Source organism: Antechinus flavipes, chromosome 2 (genome assembly GCF_016432865.1).
Source record: "Antechinus flavipes isolate AdamAnt ecotype Samford, QLD, Australia chromosome 2, AdamAnt_v2, whole genome shotgun sequence".
Classification (NCBI taxonomy): Eukaryota; Metazoa; Chordata; class Mammalia; order Dasyuromorphia; family Dasyuridae; genus Antechinus; species Antechinus flavipes.
The window spans coordinates 490,316,515-490,336,519 of record NC_067399.1 but is presented as its reverse complement, the minus strand read 5'-3'; the positions used below and the strand labels follow the sequence as shown (position 1 = coordinate 490,336,519).

Sequence of the window (20,005 nt, the reverse complement as noted above, 5' to 3'; positions counted from 1 at the left end):
GACTATAGGTATAGACTATTTCATGTGATGTTAGATGGGAATGATGTTTTGTTTTGTTTAATTTGTTTTTCTTCTTTTTAGCCTTTGCTATAAGTGAAGCTTACTTTGGTCATCAAGCCCAGAGAATGAAATAAGCACGTGGACCAGAAGAAAATATATCCTGAGGAGGAGAGGAGCAACAAGAAGAAAAGGGCTATGCAGATTGAAGCAGTTAAATAAGGTACCTGGCTCAAGGATCACACAAAAGACAGAGAGAGACACAATGATCCCTGCTCAGTTGTTGACCTGCTGAATACTAAGCATGGATTATTGTGATCCCCTGTTTGGATCTCTTGGCAGTTTGACCCACAATGTTGACTATAATATTCCAAGTCTTAGTTTTGTCCCTGTTAGTCATAATCAAACACGGTTTCTTTCAAGGAGGGAATGATGGGAATAACAACAGTTGGAGCTAAGTAAATGGAATGCTATAACAATGCTATACAACTTTTGCCATCATTTCATAACCTTTATGCATCTTTCAAATTCTAAATAAAAATTTGCTTCCCTCAGAAAGTATACTTGAATTAATCCTATTCCATTCTATCCTCTCTTTAATTCTGTATTTTACCTTCTATGGACTTAGTTTATACTAAGATCACATACAGTTGTTTTTAAGAATTCGTAAGTTCACTTTCTTATCTGTATTATATCTGCCCTAACGAGATTATAAACTCCCTAAAAGTAAGAATGGTTTTCCCTATTAGATTGGTAAAACCTAGAAAATGGAAGCTACAGCTAGAGTGGAGAAGGTGCATGATAGAATAGGAAGCATGTTCTATCAGACTAAGAGATTCTCCAAAGACAGGTGTTCTGTCTTCCCCAATAGACTACAAGAATTTCTCAAAGGCAGGAACTTTCTCTTTCCTTTGTTTTGCTATAGTGACAAAGACAGGGACCACTGGGAATGCTTAGCCCATAGCTCTAAACTAAGATTCTTATGGTGCATTGTCTTATCCCAGGAATTCGTTTCTACCTCACCTTAAACCTTTTTTAAAACACAACTTACTCATCTGGTATGTGGCCTGCTTCTTAACTTCCTTTCTCTTAATCCTGTGTCCCTATTGCAAAGGTTTTATAGGAAATAACTCTCTAAACTAAACAGAATTTTAAAAAACAGGCTTTCTGAATCTTTTCCCTATGTTTATCAGATTTAAAAAATTACTTGATTTATTTTTCTTTTTGCTTTTTTCAATAGGTATCTTAAAACTAAGGAGGCTAAGGAGAAAAAGATAGTTAACAGCAAAAATAAACATGCACATTAGCTTCCCTGTATACTTTAGAGAGGCAAGTTCTATAGTGATGAGAGCTTCCTTGACTCCAAATTCAGGAAATATTTATAAATACCTTCTGGATGGGAAGTATCATATTGGGTGCTGGAGAGAAAAAAAGACAAAAAAAAAAAAAGTACCTGTCTTCAATGAGCTTACACTCAATATGTATTTGGGTAAGTATATGCAACCTATGTACAAAGTAACATGAAATAATTCCAAGATACTAATGATGAAGGAAAAAGTTAAAGGGAAAGCTTCATTGCACTATGAATGAATTCTAAAAGGCACAGGTGGAGGATGAAAAACAAGGAAGGGAAAAAGGAATGTATGTACAGAGAACTGCAAGTAGAAACACACACGGCACATGTGTGTACAAGTGTGCATGTGTCCTCATGCAAACACACACATATGTTCCCGTGTGACTATAATGAAGAGTACATTTGGGGGAGTAGCACAAAATAATACTAGAAATCCAGACTGTGAAAAACTTTAAATACCAAACTGATTTTGCATTTCATTTGTTAAAGAGATAAAAGGGAGATGCTGAAGGTTTTTGACTCCTCTTTCAGCCTCTCTTCAGACTGGGCACACCTGTGCCCCTGTCAGTGGTAGGTTAGAAGAAGGAGTGGAATATACTAAGTTTTGCTGCAAGTAGGGCCTCTGTCCTTTGCAATGCCCTACAGCTTTTTGTGATTAAGCATTTTATACAGATGTTAGAAAACAGCCAGCTTGGATCCACGTAAGGGAAGAGCCCCGGATTTATCCCTAGCCAAGAAGACCACAACACAGTCTCAGTTCAGAGCTCTTATATTTAGGAGCCCCACCCTTTTGCTATTACAAGGTAGATGGTTCTCAAAATCCAGCGAGTAGGTGGTCAGTTGGGATCTTTACACTTTTCATTGGTGTCTTTGCCTGAGTCATGGAAGACTCTGGATTCTATAGCTGAAGTATTTCCTTTGTTAAAAGGTATTTCTTCTGAAAACATGGTTTCAACCAAAATGGCAGTATTCTCCCCTAAGGCTTTGTTTTCAAGAGCTGACCTTGGAGTTCCAAAATGATGTTGCTAAGGTCAAATGGCAATGGCATCTCAGGATCATCATCTTCCCAATATGGCCAGCATATTGGTCTCTGTTCCTCTGGTAAATTTTGAGCAATTCGGGATTGGCATCTAGAAGAATAAAAGCAGGTTGTTATTTATCCATGGAAAACAATACCCTGAAAATTCAAACCCAGGGGACCCTAAGAGAACGATTACAATCTAAATGTTCCTAAAATACTAATCAATGAGGAGGAAGAACATGAAAAATGAAGTAATTGTTTCCTATGCAGGAGGGAAGTTGGTCTGTGATTAAGAAGAATTGTTCACTTGCAGTGATAGTCCTTCCTTTTCATCATCCAGATTTGTGTTATCTGTAGGGATGTCCCAGAAAGCCAATCACAAAGCATATTTAGTTCCCCCGCCTTTTTTTTTATTATAGTGAATTATTTTTTCATTATCTCAACTGTTATTTAAAGTGTGTGATTAAACCATTATCAGATTTAAATGTTTGTGGGATTTCAACATATTACTAGATTACTGAGAAAGATTAAACTAAATTTACTGCACTAAGGGTCCAAGGATAGATTAAACAATATAACAGATCAGGATTGACTTTGTAGATTCTAGAGATTTGCACATGTATCCTTTTGCCTCGCTCTGAAAAAGGCACTCCAAGGAGAGATCATTTTATAAGGATGTATGCAAATAGAGGTTAATAATCATTTCCACTGATGAATAGGTGGGGAAAACTTCAACAAAATTAAATTAAGAGGCTAGCGAAGAGTTAGTCCCTAGAGAAAACACTTAAATCACAATTTTTATTAAATGGATTATTCATCAATACTAGAGGACTTAATTATCATATGCAACCAAATTACACACTTGCAGGAGAAAAGTTGGGACAACATCACTACACCTTGGCAGACTCCTGTCACACAAAGAGAAGATTATTTATAGACAACCTGGGAATATCCAGTAGCTTTAGCTGTGCTCATCTATAAAATGGGGTATGAGGATTTTGTTCTATCTATCTCATGAAGTTATAGCAAGGAATGAATAAAATATTAGGTGGTAAAATGCTCTGAAATGCTTTAAAAAAAACCCTAAATAAATGCTCGATGATATTAGTATTACTGTTTTAGGGGAAAGACAGAGATCAGCAGGAGCCAGAGAGTTCATTTATAAAAGTGCAACATTCAGTAAATATAAAAGTCAAAGCAATGCTAGTAAGAGACAGAAATGGACCATTCTCTCATCCTTCCCCATTCAGTGTAGGGACAGAAATGTGGATCTTGAGAGTTCATTTGAAAAAGTCATGTAAAATTCCATCTCTCCCTCCTCTTCGTACTTTTTTTTCCCTCTCTCTCAATCAATAAGCAAGTGGTCACAGCCAACATTATTTGTCTTCTGGCCATGTAGGATGGACTATAAAGAGATCAAAGTACATAACATCCTGGCCCCATTTTGAAGACTGCTGCAGTGGAAAGATGCCTTCTTCTCTGGGGAATTATTAATGGCACGGGGCCCCCATGGGAAAACATACTTCAACTTTACACCTATTTTTGCGGGTGGTTAATTGCCACACCAGCATCTTGTGCACTCCATCCATCGTACATTACAGCACAAGGACAGTATTAACACATAACATTCCAATATATCTTCAGCTCTCCGCATCAGGCCCTGATAATAGCATCTGTTAACATGCACTAAGTACTATTATGTAGCACATCACTTCATAAATAATAAGATTAGCTGACCTCAGGGGCCCCGAGAAGAGTAATGTGTTTAAATGTTCTCATTATTTATTTAAAACAAGAATTAAAGCAACAGAAGCTACTTTTGACAATCCTCTTAGCATAAATATTAAACTGTTTGCATTGATAAGCCACACTGTACAGAAGAACAGGATTTGTTTTGCAGACTGCTCTATAATAGGTGTTTCAGAAAATGCAGCTTGCTGTCTGAGTTCTGAGAGGTGCTTAGCTGATTGTCTCATCATTGTTCCAAAGACATTTTCTAAATTACATGAAAGGAACATGAGGAAAAATTAATATTCAAGGGAAGCTGCAACTAATTACAACAGAACTCAGCAAGGCTTTCAAATCATGCTTTATTTCTGTCTCAGTAGCAAACACTATGCTCAATTTGCTGGGGAGAGTAAAATATTCTAAATTAAGCATTTCAATCTAAAAGTGGATAAATTAACCGTGTACACATTATTTTGGCTGGCAGATTGAAGAGCTGTGATAGTGAAGATCCACTAAGAATATTATGAAGCTTGTAAAAGTCAATTAAAAATGCATTCTCACTTTGAATATCAAATGTAAACTGGTTTGGTTTTTTTCCCCCTTCATTTTAAGAATGCATCAGAAGTATTAAAGTCTGCAGTGGAGGTATACTTTACAGCAGTTCTTTCTTCCTTCTTATTTCATGTTCCACAGTTGTCTTCCATTGAATTTGGCTTTGTATTTGAAGGTTGCTATTTGGCATTTGCATCTCGGGCATCTGGGAATTTCTGCTTAAAACAGAATTATCAAGCCTGCTCCAGACTTGGGGATAAAGCAAAAAGCTTCGGTGATTTCTCCTCTGCTCTTCCCAGAGAAGAGAAATGATTCCAAAGGACTAGCATGTTCACTGTGACTTAGATCCTTACAAAGCTTATATCTTGCTCTCTATGGCAATCCTAGGATGGGGTCATTTGTCTCATTTTTTTTTATTTGAACCAGGAGAGGGACCTCTTTTGTGTCTTGTTGTGAGATTTTCTTTTTTTAAGTATCTCTAAACTTTCAGGTCTCACTCATGAGTTCCTTTAATGGCTAGGAAATTATCACTAATTTTCTTGATACTGATTAGATTCTATAGCATACTCTATGTTTAGTGTGCTACATTTATTTGTAAGAAATGGGCCTCCAATATGCTGGTTGACAACCACTCCTAAGTCAAAAGATGCTGTCTGATTTCACATACCAGAATATATGGAACAGAGGAGAATAGGGAAAATATGTTAATCAAGTTTTGATCACTCATTTACTGCTGGTTGGCACTATAACTTGGGAGAAATTTTTGGAGCCCAACTTAGCAATATGCAGCAAAATTTACAAATTTTACCTAATAATCACCCAATAATTCTAATCTTGGGAATATATCCTGAAAGTGTTAATTAAAAACAAACCAAAAAAAAAAAAAAAAAGAGTTTTCTGTTTAAAGATTTTCATAGCAGCATTATTTGTAATTACAAAAAAAAATCTCTCCAAGTTGGAATCAACTTAAATGTGTAATAATAAGGGGATAGATAAATAAATTGTGGTATATAAAAGTCAAGCAACACTACAATGCTATTAAAATTTAGAAGGATGAGGAACATAAAAAAATCTGGAAAGAGACAAAGGTTGGGTGATTACTGATTCTTAGCTAGTTTCTCTCTCTTATGTTTTCTTGACAGGCAGATATCTGCTGTTTCTCCTCCCCAAAGAGCACAAACAATGAAAATAACAATAATGATAATGGAAGCTCAATATAGTGTTTTAATATTAACCAAACACTTTCTACAAAACAATCCTATGAGGTAAGGGCTATGAGGTAAGAATTATTATCCTCATTTCACAAATGAAGATAGCGAAGCTCACAATGCTCATCTAGAATCACAAAACTAATCCCTAGAGGATTGAATATTGTATGTCCAGAGAGGGAATGAAAATGAACACAAAAGTTGAGCAAATTTCCTGACAAACATACACGGTATATGTTAGGTGGCTAGTTTAATTCCCAAATTGACATTTAGATAAAAATAAATAATTTGAAATATAAAGAGCTAAAAGACCTCTCTAAAGAAGCTGCTACAAATTTTGTTAATCTGGTGAGTGAGTAGTTTTTTTCATAGCTAACTGCTACTCCCCTTCTCCTCCAAGAAAATTGTTCAGTGACAATTCAATTCAGCAAGCATTTACTAAATGTTCATTATAGTGTAAGGTACTAAACTAAGCACTGGAAAAAGAAACTCAAAAAGGGGGAAACTCAGCCCTGTCTTCAAGAAGAAATATCACTGGATTTCAAGACAAAGGACTTATGCACAAATTCAGGCTCCCCATGTTCTCACCCATGTACCTCTGTACAAATTAACTATTTTCTCCTTCCTCAGTCTCCCAATCTGAAATGATTATTCTCAGAGGCTAAGAACCTTTCTAACTCTAAACAACCATGATGCTATTACCATTTGAAATATAGTGCCTTTGAGCCACATCATCATTTCTTTTCAAATTGCTGAGTATCATCACACCTCTTAAAGAGCAACTTAAGCCTTTTTAAAGATGGCAAGTGACTATATATGTGCTCAGGACTCCCTGTCTTTTCCTGAAGTAGTTGGCAAGACTCAGATGAAACTAAATATGATAATGCTCCTGAATAAGATAGCTCATGTTTTATTGCATTTTAATAACAATAGCTCACCTTTGTATTTCTCTATACTTTCATGATTCTCCATAGGGACCCTTTCTCCCTTTTTCCTAGAGAAAAAGCTGGAATTCAAGACTCCCTGGAAAATCTAAGTGTTAGCTTAGGTTTTTAAAAAGTATTTCATGTTTCCAAGTTATAGCTCACTAGTAAGGAGTTATACTAATGCATAATAGTCAGGTGAATACAGGATGCATAGTGTTAATGTCCCCATTTTGCAGATAACGAAACAGTGCCAGTGAGGCTAAATATTTTGCTTTAAGGTTATACCCTTGGCAAGAGACACAGCACAACTACATTAAGCCAGCTTGCTGAAAAAGAAAGCCTCCATCTTTCAGACCTTCTCTTCTCTCCATCCCACAACATAGAAACATTTGGATCCTGTCCATGCAGTTAACAGAAAAATCTTTGCTTAATCTATCCATTCCAAGCTTCTTAATTACTAAATGAATAGTCCTATCCTAATGTCTTAGTGACATAACACTAAACCACCAAAAGGCCTCTCCTAACCTGGCAGCCAGAGAGTCTGCCCAGGGTCCCTCCCCAACCAGGTATACCTCCCAGACCCTGACCTTCCTCTCCACCAGCTGATTTCCCTCAGGGTTGCACTTACGTTTCGATGATCAGGGTTTCAGCTACATTAGTGGACACTGGTCATGATGCTAAAATTAACCACTTTAGCTAAAGTGTGTGTTAATTATGGGTATGCAAGCAGTCAATAAAAGGTTAATGCAAGAGTCAAAGGATAAATTTCTCTCTCTATTGCATCACTCCACAGACTAAATGACTAACATTATGCTTTGTGTTTTTAATCAATAAGTTTTACAGTAATGTGTGAGCCATTGATTTAAAAAACACCCACAGAGTATTCTCTGCCCCTAAATTTTGCAACCAATAAGGAAGCAGTAGAAATGGCTTAATGACATTTATTGAAATGACAAGAAAACAGTTCACGTGAAATGTAGACTGATTCAAGAACATGATGGCACTGATGCTAAATAAAGAAACAACAACAACAACAACCAAAAAAAAAAAAAAAACCCTAAGTCAAACCAAACACATGTCCTTAACTGAAAAGTGCTACTAAGAAGTCATTGGAATAAGGTTAAAAGAATGAAAGTATCCAGTGGTGTGCTTGTAAATATTTAACAATTGGATCTCAGAAAAAAAAATATTTATGACATGCTTTTCAGTTGAATCTACATTATTGACATTTTTCTCCATCATTTTCTTGACTAGACCATCTAAAAATTAACAAACCAAGCCCTGATTTGTAGCATTTGCCTATTTCTAAGATGTCACATTGAAAAATTATCCATCAGCTGTTCTGGCTGGAGTTGACTTCAACACACCTCTGAGGGTACTCCATAAAATATGGGGAGAAGTTGACTATCGCTTATAATGGGGAATTTCAATTATGTATCCTGCTTAAACTTCTTTAAACTACTTAAAAACCTACTTTATTGTTCCAACAAGAAACATTTTTAAGTGTCTACTATCTGGCAAAGCACTCAGGAGTCATGTGAGTAGAGAGAAATGACTTCTAAGGTCTCATTCAGCTCTAAATCTATAATCTTCTGAGCTTGTCCTCATAGAGCTTACAGATCCTTACCTATCCTGTGAAGAGATAGGGAAAGTGTAATTATCCATTTTATAGACAGAGAATTATGATGCAGCAATGTTAAAGGATTTATTAAAGATTATATAAAGTGACGATGAAAGTGATGGGGCTGGTACTTCTCTTTCTGGGTCACTTTGTGATGAATACTAAGCAAGTGCAACTGAACAGGACAATCAATCAACAAATATTTCTAGAACACCTGCTTGTGCCAAGTGCTGTTTTAAGCAACCTGGTAAATGAAGGAAGAATGGAGCAAACAAGCATATAGTGCACAGAACTCCAGGTTTGGAATCACAGAACTTTGCTTCAACTCTTGCCTCTGATAGAGAAAAGGAAACATGCAAAAATGTTTGTGGCAGCCAATTATGTAGTAGCAAGGAACTGGAAACTAAGTGGATATCCATCAGTTGGGGGGTTGGCTGAATAAGTTATTATATATAATGTAGCTGAATATTACTGTTTTATAAGAAACAATCAGCATAGTGATTTCAGAAAAGCTTGGAAAGACTTAAATGAACTGATACTATGTGAAGTGAATAGAACCAAGAAAACATTGTACACAGCAACAGCAAGATTATGTAATGATGAACTCTGATATATTTGGCTCTTTTCAACAATGGAAAAAAAAACATTTTTCACAACATAGTATTTTCACTTTTTGTTGTTGTTTGCTTTCTTTTATTTTTCTCAATTTCCCCCTTTTTGATCTGACTTTTCTTATGCAGCATGATAAATGTGAAAACATGTATAGAAGAATTACACATGTTTAACCTATATTGACTTGTGGGGGGGAATGGAAGGAGAAAAATTTGGAACACAAGGTTTTGCAAGGATGAATGTTGAAAACTATCTTTGTGTGTATTTTGAAAAATAAAACACGAGTACTAATTTTTTTAATCTTGCCTCTGCCATTGTCTACTTTTGTGACCTTGATCAAGTAATTTGATATCTCTGTCAAGAGAAGTTTTATTAAGTTTTAGGTGTTAGTTTTACTCATCTCTAAAATAAGGGGAGTTGATTTAGAATAGCAATCCAATTCAATATTCCAATTCAAATAGAAATGGACCCTTGAAGGCTGAATATTAGAGCAGATAGGTGATACAGTGGATAGAGCATTGGGCTTGAGATAAGGAAGACTCATCTTTCTGAGTTCAAATCTGGCCTCAGACATTTACTAGCTGTGTGACCCTGGGCAAGCCACTTAACCCTGTTTGCCTTAGTTCCCTAATCTGTTAAATAAGCTAGAGAAAGAAATGGCAAGCCACTCTAGTATCTTTGCTCACAAAACCCCAAATGGGATCACAAGGAACAAAAAAACTGTACTTTTCAATTTGCATCAGTCTGTACTCAGCACATTGTGATACCTCTGATCTAGATCACTTCTTAAATCCTTTCCAGTTAACTTGTAAACTTGTAATCCCAAAAGACACCTTGAGAATCTTATAGTCTAAGAGGATGGGGATGGGGACATAAATGTAATTTTAACTAATATTTATGAATTATTTCTAATGGGAAAGGTATTAAGACATATAGATGAAACAAAAGGAACACATTCTTTGCCTTCAAGGATCCTGTGCTATGATTTAATAAACATATAATACATATAGAGACATAATACATAAAGTGCTACTAATAAGGTGGAAGTTGGCATTTGGAGTGCAGTCTGTGGCTCAGAATAGCTATTTTCTTGCTCTTCACTGATTGAGCTCACCATCTTGCCCTCATTAGTCACACCCTGACTAAATGAGCCAATTGTGTGAAGTCCTTGATCAAAAGTATTTTTACCCTTTACCTCATTGTTATTTAACAAATGATGAAAGGCAAATTATGAAATGGGCTATGCTTCTTTCTGGGACCTCCTCGTTCCTACTTTTGGTACTTTTTTTTTTTTTTTCCATAGCCCTCTCCTCAATGGCCTTCAATAACTTCAAGCAGAGGATCAGCACTGAACTTAGACTCAGGAAAACATCCTGCCTTTGGAGACTTGCTTAGTAGGTGACCTCAGTCAAAGTCTCTTAATTTCTTTCTTATCTGATATTTTCATCTCATTTGAAGCTGAGAACTTCTAAAATCCCTTTCAGTTCTAAATCAATGATCTTATGATTCCAGCCTGCCAAGGGTTCACAGAATCTTGAAATCTCAGAACTAGAAAGTAGGACATTTAGTCCAAACCATAACAGAGCAGGAATCCTCTTGACAAGATCATATACTACGCAGAAATGTGCTTTTAAAATTATTGTCTTGAAGGAGTTAGTCTTGCCCTGTTAATTTTTTACATACTTCTGGTTTGAAGACAGAGATCACCATTTCACACTTTGGATTGTCCTAATGCATCAAGCAAAGTGATTTGAACATATTAAACATTCAGTGAATATGTGATGTTTGTTTTTTTATTGGAGGAATTAAGGGAAGCCCTGGATTTGTCTATGATTGATTAACTGTCTTCACTGCACCCTGACAAAAACTAAAAGGAAAGCCCCACCAATCATTAGTTGACAAATATGACAAAAACACAGTAAATAAACTGAGTCCACCATGATTCTTCAGCTTTGCAGGGACACTTCTAATAGGACAATGAGCCAAAAAAAAAAAATTCCCAAACCAATAGCTCAAAACCCCACTTGACATTTCACTAAACAGATAGTGTTCCATGTTCTCTCTGGAACAAGTGTTTTTAAACTTTTTGTGGGCCAGATTCCATCAGCAGTCTAATGATGCCTTATGGAACCTTTCTCAGAATAATGTTTTTAAGTGCACAAAATAAAATATATGAGTTTACAAGGAAATCCAGTTGTATTGAAATAAAAATTTATTTTTTTTTTGCTCATCCAAATTCATAGGTCTTTTAAAATGAATGCACCGACCTTTATTGATTTTAATTTTAGATTAAGAATTCCTGTTTTAGACTGATTTTTTTTCCCTAATCAATTGATGAATCAATCAACAAGCATTTATGTGCCAGATACTGAATTAAGCTCTGGGATACAAAGATAGGCAAAAAATAGTCCCCACCCTTGAGAAACTTACATTCTAATGGAGAAGACAATATGGAAACAATGAGGTATACACAGGTTAGGACAGAGTAGATGTAAAATACTCTGAGAGGGGAAGGGATGAGCCGCTGGAAGTCCAGTAAAAAGTTCCTGAAGTAGGTGGGATTTGAGCTGAGTTTTGAAGGAGCTAGTAAGCTTGGCTTATCCTCCAATATCCAAATTTGAATCCTGATGGTTTTTTTGAGTCAGGCAGGCTCATTCTCTGGGTCTCAGGTTCTTCACCTGTAAAACGAGGGTCTTCAGTGAGGTCTAAGATCCCTTTCAAATCTAAAACCTCTGATCCTAAATCAAGCTACCTTGAAGGAAGTAGAGGTGAGAGGTAGAACATTCCAGACATGGTAGTAGCTAGGGCAAAAGTGCTAGATGATGGAATGTTGTGTTCAAGGAACAGCAAGTAAGTGAGTGTGCCTGGAACATAGAGTGTATGGAACAACTGTCAGCCACTAGAGCTCTTGGAGCAGGACAGTGACTTGGTAAGATCTATGTTTTAGAAAAATCACTTTGGTAGCTGAATGGTAGATAGACCAGAATGGGGAAAGAATTGAAATGCAGAATGATTAAAAATAGCCCAAGTGAGAAATTATGGGAGCCCAAACTAGGTCTGTGACTATGTGAGTAGAGAAGGGAGAAATAAATATAAGAGATGCTATGAAGGTATAAATGAAAAGATTTTGTGCCAGATTTTATATGTGGAAGCGTGAGGAGTCAAAGATGATAGGTTTTGAACCTGAATGACTAGAAAGACTATAGTGCCTTTGACAGAAATAGAAAAGTTTGGAAGAAGGGAGGATTTGGACATGTTGACTTTGAGATGTCTATATAACACTCAATTTTAGACATCTGAAGGTCAGTGAAGGGTGTAGGTCTGAACTTCAGGAGAGAAATGGTGGTAGCTCCAAGATCTTTTGTATCCGGAGGATAACAATTAATGGGAATTGATGGGATTACCGAATAAGAAAGTATGGAGGGAGAAGAGAAGAATGCTCCTGACAGAGCCTTGTAGGACACACAAGGTTAGTGGACATAATATAATGAGGAATGAGTAAAGAAAGTACAACAAGACTAGTAAGTGTGACATAGATGAAAAATTAGTTGACTTAGGAGAAGTCTGACATGGAACTAGGAGAGAGCAATATTGCGACAGTCTAGAGTGGAGAGATATCTAGAGGAATAGGTGATCAATGTTGTCAAATGCTACAGAGGGGTCAAGAAGAAGGAGGCCCGAGAAAAGGCCGTTAGATTTGGCAATTAAAAGATCTTTGGTAACTCTGGAGCATGATGAGGCAGGAACTCAGAATGGAAAGGGTTTAAAATAAGAGTGAGAATAGAAAAGGAAAGATACTAAATGTATCTACTGAGAATATTAGGATCAAATGAGGGCATTTAAAGATTATGGAAACATCATCTTTGTAGGCACCAAGAAAGGAGCCAGTAAATAAGGAAAGAGTGAAATAAGAGCGTGAAGAACTAAAGAAATAGGTGGGATCGAGGTATGAAGAGAGGTTGTATTTGATAAATAGAAGGACCATCTCACCAACAAGAATAGAAGGAAGAGAGAGTTGGAGATTTCTGAAGAGGAAAAAGAGAGAATGGAAGACTCTCTACAAATAAACCTCAACTTTTAAAAAACAAATATAAGGTACTTAACTAAGAGAATAGCCAAAGGAAATACTCTTTTGATCAAAACTTATTTCATCTATATCCCATTCCTGTAAGGCTCTGCTTTCTGTTGGATGACAAAGAATAGTAATGAGCTATGAATCATATAAGTTAATCCCAGTTAGCATTAAATAATTAATATATTCATGTTCTTGCACCACCACCACCCCTTCCTCCCCAACTCACCAATATCACAGTGGCTTAACCTGGTTAAAAATGAACTTTTTTTTTTTCTCAAGAAGGTTCTTAAGGAATGACAAATGACAAATTTTGATAAATGACTTCCCAGATTTTACATAATGAAGCAGGAGGTGATGGGATAGAAAGAGTACTGGATTTGGAGTCATAATTAGAGTTGGAAGAGATTTTAAAGGTCATTGAGTCTAACCATTTATTTTACAGAGGAAGAAACTGAGGCAAAGAGAGGGTAAGTGGCCTGTCCAGGATCAAACAGCTAATAAGGGTATGAGGGGAGATCAAACCGATGCCCTCCTGACTCCAACACCAGCACTCTGTTGCTTATACCCCACTGCCCAAATCTGAATCCCACTGGGTTTTTTTGAGCCAGGCAGGCTCCCTCTCTGGGTCTCAGGTTCCTTACCTGTGGATCTTAGATTCAATGACCTCTAAAATCCCTTTCAAATCTAAATCCTGTGATCCTAAATCATCCCAACTAGGAGGCTGCCTCCTTTTCCCATCTGAAAGTCTGGCCCCCATGATGGGCCCCATTAGATGTTCCTCCCTGCTTCAGGAGCTTGGCTTACTGCTGGAGCCATTTAATACGTGAAAACGTATGGCTGCCACTGGGGTTTGAGACCACTGGGTAGAAGGCTGAGAACAATTTTATACACAAGTCCATTTGTCGGCTTGTCAGTTGTATAACAATGGTGATGAATGGGCCACTTTGACATCTGAACATTTAGGAGCTGCTGACCTCTGATCTGCAGTCACATGAGAGGGTCACCTGAAACTCGCCTGGCTTCTCCTTGCCTATAGGTAACAATATAAAGGTCAAGCAGGCTGGATGATTCTATGCACCGTGTCTGGGGCAGCTCAGTTATAAGCTTTAAGGTATGCCGTGTTGGATTCCCCAGCTCACAAAGCTGTGCAACTACTGCAGAAATTTGCTCTACAAAAGATATACAATTTCAAAGGAGTCTAAAGTAACTTTCCTTGCAATTGAATAGAATGAGCTCATTATTTTTTAAGGACAACAATGAAAACAAACACTTTGCGGGAAAATATATTCTGCCAGTGACTCTGCAGTTGGGAGGGCACATATACAGGCGTGTGACTTAATGAGTGATATTAATGCGATGCTTTCAACATGGCAGAAGGTCCAATTTGATGCAATTACTGGAACAAAATCCCCACTGTGTGGGTATCAAACCCCCCCTTTCAGCCAAGGAATATCTTGCCCCTCTGCTCCTGTCAACTAAGGCCCCTACCAAGGATCACAGCATCACTTATTGAGCAGGGATTACTTACTCTTGAAGAAAATTAACCCTTTACAAACTTCATGGATTTCCTACCCAGGACAGCAGTATAGTTTAATGGAAAGAACAATATGTTAAGACAGTAAGAAGGTCTGGATTCAAAGACAGGTTCTACCATTATTGGTAAAGTTAAATAATCTCTGATCCTCATCTAGAAAATGAGTGGGTTAGATGAGAACATTTCTAAGGTTCATTCCAGTTCCAGATCCAATGAATCAAGTTTGTGGAGATAGGTCCTGAACTCCAAAAAGATAAACAAACTAATTGATAAATGACGGACAAAAGCAGTTACACCCAAAGAAAGAACACTGGGAAACGAATGTGAACTATCTGCATTTTTGTTTTTCTTCCCGGGTTATTTATACCTTCTGAATCCAATTCTCCCTATGCGACAAGAGAACTGTTCGGTTCTGCAAACATATATTGTATCTAGGATATACTGCAACATATCAAACATATAAAGGACTGCTTGCCATCTAGGGGAGGGGGTGGAGGGAGGGAGGGGAAAAAAATTGGAACAGAAATGAGTGCAAAGGATAATGTTGTAAAAAAAAAAAAAAATTACCCTGGCATGGATTCTGTCAATATAAAGTAATTATTAAATAAAAAATTCAAATACCTCAAAAAAAAAAAAAAGATAAACAAACTACTTAAAGAAAGACAGCAGTAATTTTTAAAAGGCTCAATGAATTCTCTCTCCTAGACAACAAAATTTAAAAGAGAAATCCTACTAGAGATCTCTTTCTTCCTTTCCTTCTTTTTTTCCTCCCTTCCTCTCTCCTTCCCTCCCTCCATTTTTTCCTTCTTCCTTTTTTCTTTCCTTCCTTCTTCTTCCTTTCCTTCCTCCTTGTAACCATCCAATTTCATTTTCTTTCTTATTTCCATCTTTTCTCCTTTTAGCTATCAAATTTCATTTACTCCTAACACAACAGCAAGCAATACTACACATGGTAGCGACAATAAGCAAAAGCCAATTTGTTCTATCAGCTTCCAAAGCCTACAAATGATGCCTCCCTCAAAAGGGACCTTCATTGTAGAGTTAATTCACAGCCCAATCTTCTGTTTGCTACACAAGAAGGTTATTTCAATTCAGTTAGAAAACAAACATACAAATAAAAACATTGAATAAATACTTAGTGGGGCAATTGAGTGGTACAGTAATAGAGTGCCAGGCTTAAAGTCAGGAAGACTTATCTTCCTGAGTTCAAATCTGGCCACAGACACATCTACAACCAATCTGGACAAGTCACTTAATCCTGGTTGTCTCAGTTTCTATATCTGTAAAATGATTTGGAAAAATGAAATGGCAAACCACTCCAGTGTCTTTGGCAAGAAAACTCAATCAGATATGACTGAAAATAACTGAACAAAGTGCTTTCTGTGTGCAAAGCAGGAGAGCTAAATTAACTATAAACTTAAAGTTTATAGTTAATTTAGCTCTCCTGCTTTGATATTGATATTGAACATCTCCCAGTGTTTGCTTGAAGCCAAATCTCATGTGAATGGTTCTGTCACAAAATGCGTCATTGTTATCATGTTTTTCATCAAGTTGGGCTGGAATATGGTTTGTAAAGAGAGAGGAATATGAATAAAGGATGGAAAGGCAGGTTGGAGAGCCAGAAGAGCCAGAAATGTTGGTGTAGACGGCTGGAACTCTGGAGAAGTATACTTGAAACAAGGTGCTAACTCAGTGGAATTGATGAGATAATGGTTTTCTAGTTCACATATATACTTAGTACTTAGTATGGTGATGTAATGGTTCTCCAAGTTCACACATAATCAGTATGCTGTAAAGATGCACTTACAATAAGGTATATAAGGGATAAGAAGGACTGGAAGAGACATTCTATCTTGACCAACCTCGTGGTGGCTCTCATGCCTCTTGAACTGAGATCAACACTGGACCAGAATAAAGACCCTAACTCTATTCCTGACCATTCTCATGATGTGTATACTGCTGATTCCAAGGCCCATCCGAAGGACCTCCAGAAGGCTAGCCTGGACATTAGAGGTGGGCTTCTGGGATTGGCCAGAAAAGTCTGGCCAATTGTGGTTTGAAACTGTGCTGTTCAGGATTCATCATCACTGATGGTCATGAGTGAGCTCTTCTCCACGCTTAGAGATCTATGGCATTTGTCTTGTCCTGTAGCCAGCCTAAGCCTTGTCCTCTGTCCATCCCTAGTTTCCATTTAGTGCTAGGAACTGAGTGTGAGAGGAACTATGGCTCTCTTCTCAGTCTCTCGTAGCAAGACACGGGCCTTGTACACCCTATGTCACCAGCCAGGAAGCAGGTGCACTGGAGCCACAAACTTGCTCCCCCCTGGGACTCCCAGCCCTGACAGTGGGAAGAAATCAGGTTCCTTCCAAAGCCTAGAAAAGACCAGCACCAATCTTGATAATTGAACATAGAAACAAAAGCTGTTTCTCCATCCAAACCTGAGAGCCCAGGGAGTCCTGGTGAAGTTAGAGGGTCTAAATGAGAAAATGAGTCCTGTGCAGGGGGCTGTGCATACAGCTGTGAGATTTTAACATAAACACCAGTGGATGTGATTGCTACATTGATATTGAACATCTCCCAGTGTTTGCTTGAAGCCAAAGCTCATATGAATGGTTCTGTCAAAATTGCAAAATGCATCATTGTTATCATGTTTTTCAGGAGTCCCCCTCGAGGTAGAAGACAAGATTTTGTCCTTTTATGAATTGGATCCTTCAGTTCTGTCTTGGTGAAAATAACTTTTTCCCATGAATACACATGGAGAAAAAATAACATTGAACCTATTTAATCATCATATTTTTCTTTCATTTCTGCCATTAAAGACTAAACTCTGTAAACAAACAAAAAAATCCCAAAAGAGACTGTAAATCTCTATGCTCCATAGTATGATGGTAGGAGAACAGTACTCATATCATACAGAGAAACATTCTCCCTAATGTTCTTGAGTGGAACTAAACCACTCCACTCTTGGACTCTGAATTTCATCATCACTGATGTCTTTGATGCTTGCTTTCTTTTGACTCAAGAAGAAAAGAGAAGAAATAATGCTGAGGACATTCTATATTTCTTAGTCCATCTGATATATGGCTTTGAATTCAACTAACATCCAATTTATATTCTTTCTCTTTGGATGCTGTGGATATTCAGGTAGTTGGGAGAAGAGAGAAGTGTGCAGCAAATGGTGAAACTATATCCTGAGATCCTCAGAAGATTGAACTGTCCTTCCTAATAAGTTCTGATGTTACTTCTACAATGCCTCTGAATAAGAGATGAACAAAATTGCTCAAAAGACAACACAGTTGTTCTGAAGTTATGCTTTAAACTCCCACAATGTGACTATAGGACAAATTTGTTGTTATTCTAAGAGTCAAAGAGTAAGAAGGTTGGCAAAAAAGACTATATTAGACTTGCAGTATGGACTTTCAAGCCTGGCTGTTGACTACAGTAATAAATGAGCTACCATCACCTATAGAGCAATCCCTATGCCAATATTTCAATTATATTCTATAGAACTCTGAGGTTCTATCATCTCTGAATAGGGCATGTGAGGGAATTTGCTAATGGTAGTAATGTTCTTCACAATAATGTTCTAAAGTTCTTATGTAGCACCCCTTCTACTCACTTTTCCAACCTGCAATTATATTTGCAGGCTGAGTCCCCAAAGATGGCTGCTACTTTGAGCTTTAGGTGTAACTTTGCAAATCTATATGTCTATCACATAGAGGTTCTATCACTGTGAACAGGGGGTATATAAGAAAAATGTCAATGCTCCTGTATTCTTCAGGGCATATCTGTAACCAATATTCTCATCATACATATTGTCATTTTGCAGTCTGAAAGTAGGTTTAATTTCCTCAACTTTTCTACAAAATATCCCAAACTACTTCCATTTTGGGAGTTCCTCAAACCATATTGCCCAATTCTTTGAACTAATATTAAAGGATTCTATAAATCCTAAAGTGTGCTATGGCTAAATTAGTTTGGTGGGATGCTATTCTAGAAGATATTAAGGGAAAAGTTGGTGACTATGCACTTGTAGCATGATATCTTTATCATTTTTCCTGGTTTTCTATCACAATGGCTTATATAGTCCCTCTCTTAAGTTACTTAACATTTTAAATGTGTCCTTCCTTTGTTGTCTTGGGGTTATCTCATTCTCTAGTTATCAACATTTGTTTATGGCATGACCTTGGGAAGGATAAGTAAGCTCAATTTTCTTATCTGTCAAACAGAACCACAGAGGATTAAAAATCATACTTGTATACACTCAACCTCAGAAAGAATGCCTCTGGCCACTTAATCATCATACTAGGTTCCAGAAGAGAATTACCAGTCTTATACTGGGAAGAGAGAGGCCTGTGTGCTTTCTATGTGCTAGGTAAGGGTGGTAGAAAATAGTCATATCTGACCCTTCGTAGAAGTGGCATTTTCCAACTTTTTGTTGCTCCTTACTTAATGCTTTCTGATTTCCTGAAACTAAGAAGGTCATCCTGAATCAAAGGACATCAGCTTGTGCAGAATGTCATTATGGGGGAGTTAGGAAGAAGGAGCTCTATTACAAGTCACCTTTCCAGTTCTCACAAACAAAACTATTAATGGAGAAAGTCAGGCTCTTACTGAGTATTACAGGAGAGAGGTCACCTGGGAAATGACCAGGGCTCAATGGTAAGTCAGGACAGCATAGCAATGACTTGATTAGCTGATATAACCTTCTGCCCTTGTAGAGGGCCTGCTAGAAGGTTGGATTTCTCTGCAGACTGCTAAGTTGGAATTTCAGAACTGTATGGCAGACAAGGCCATCTGGAAATTCACATGGAACACCTCATATTGAGGGTTCACTATGATTCCTCTGCAGAGCTAATAGATAAGTTTAGTGGAAATTGGATGACTTGGAACAATTTGGGGCTATACATTTAAATCACTCTTTGTGTCTGTATATGAACTTGGAAGGTACCAATGCTTTAGGGAGGCCAAGGTCTGCCTCAGCAAAGTAAAGAGTAGTCACTTCTCCAGGGAGTTGCAAGGTTTGGATTTGAGTCCTGTTTCTACTACTTCCTAGGGTTGCTGTTAGGATCAATGAGAAATAACTGTAAAGCGTTTAGCACAATGTCTGGCACATAGTAAAAACTATGTCAATGTTAGCCATTATTATGGTCATTGTTATTATTATACCTTTGGACAAATAATTATACTTTCCTAATTTCAATTTCCTCATCTATGAAATAGGGATAATGATACTAGCTATACCTCATAGAGTTGCTATTGGGGGTGGGAGGCAAAGAGTAAATTGCTTTAAGGTCTTTATCAGTGGCAACTATTTATTATTGTTAATCAAGTAGTGTTTCATTTCTTGGGGACTGAGGCAGAGGATCTGTAGTCT

General features: G+C 37.3%; 1 protein-coding gene across 1 annotated transcript in view; it reads right to left on the bottom strand.

Annotated features, from left to right (window-relative positions):
* Positions 1-1,455: 1,455 nt before the first annotated feature.
* FTO (FTO alpha-ketoglutarate dependent dioxygenase) overlaps positions 1,456-20,005 on the bottom strand; it is a 435,871-nt gene continuing 417,321 nt past the window's right edge. The window contains exon 9 of the mRNA XM_051979857.1: positions 1,456-2,481. Coding sequence (XP_051835817.1) covers positions 2,328-2,481 — 154 coding nt within the window. The 3' untranslated portion in view covers positions 1,456-2,327. The remainder of the gene's footprint in view (positions 2,482-20,005) is intronic.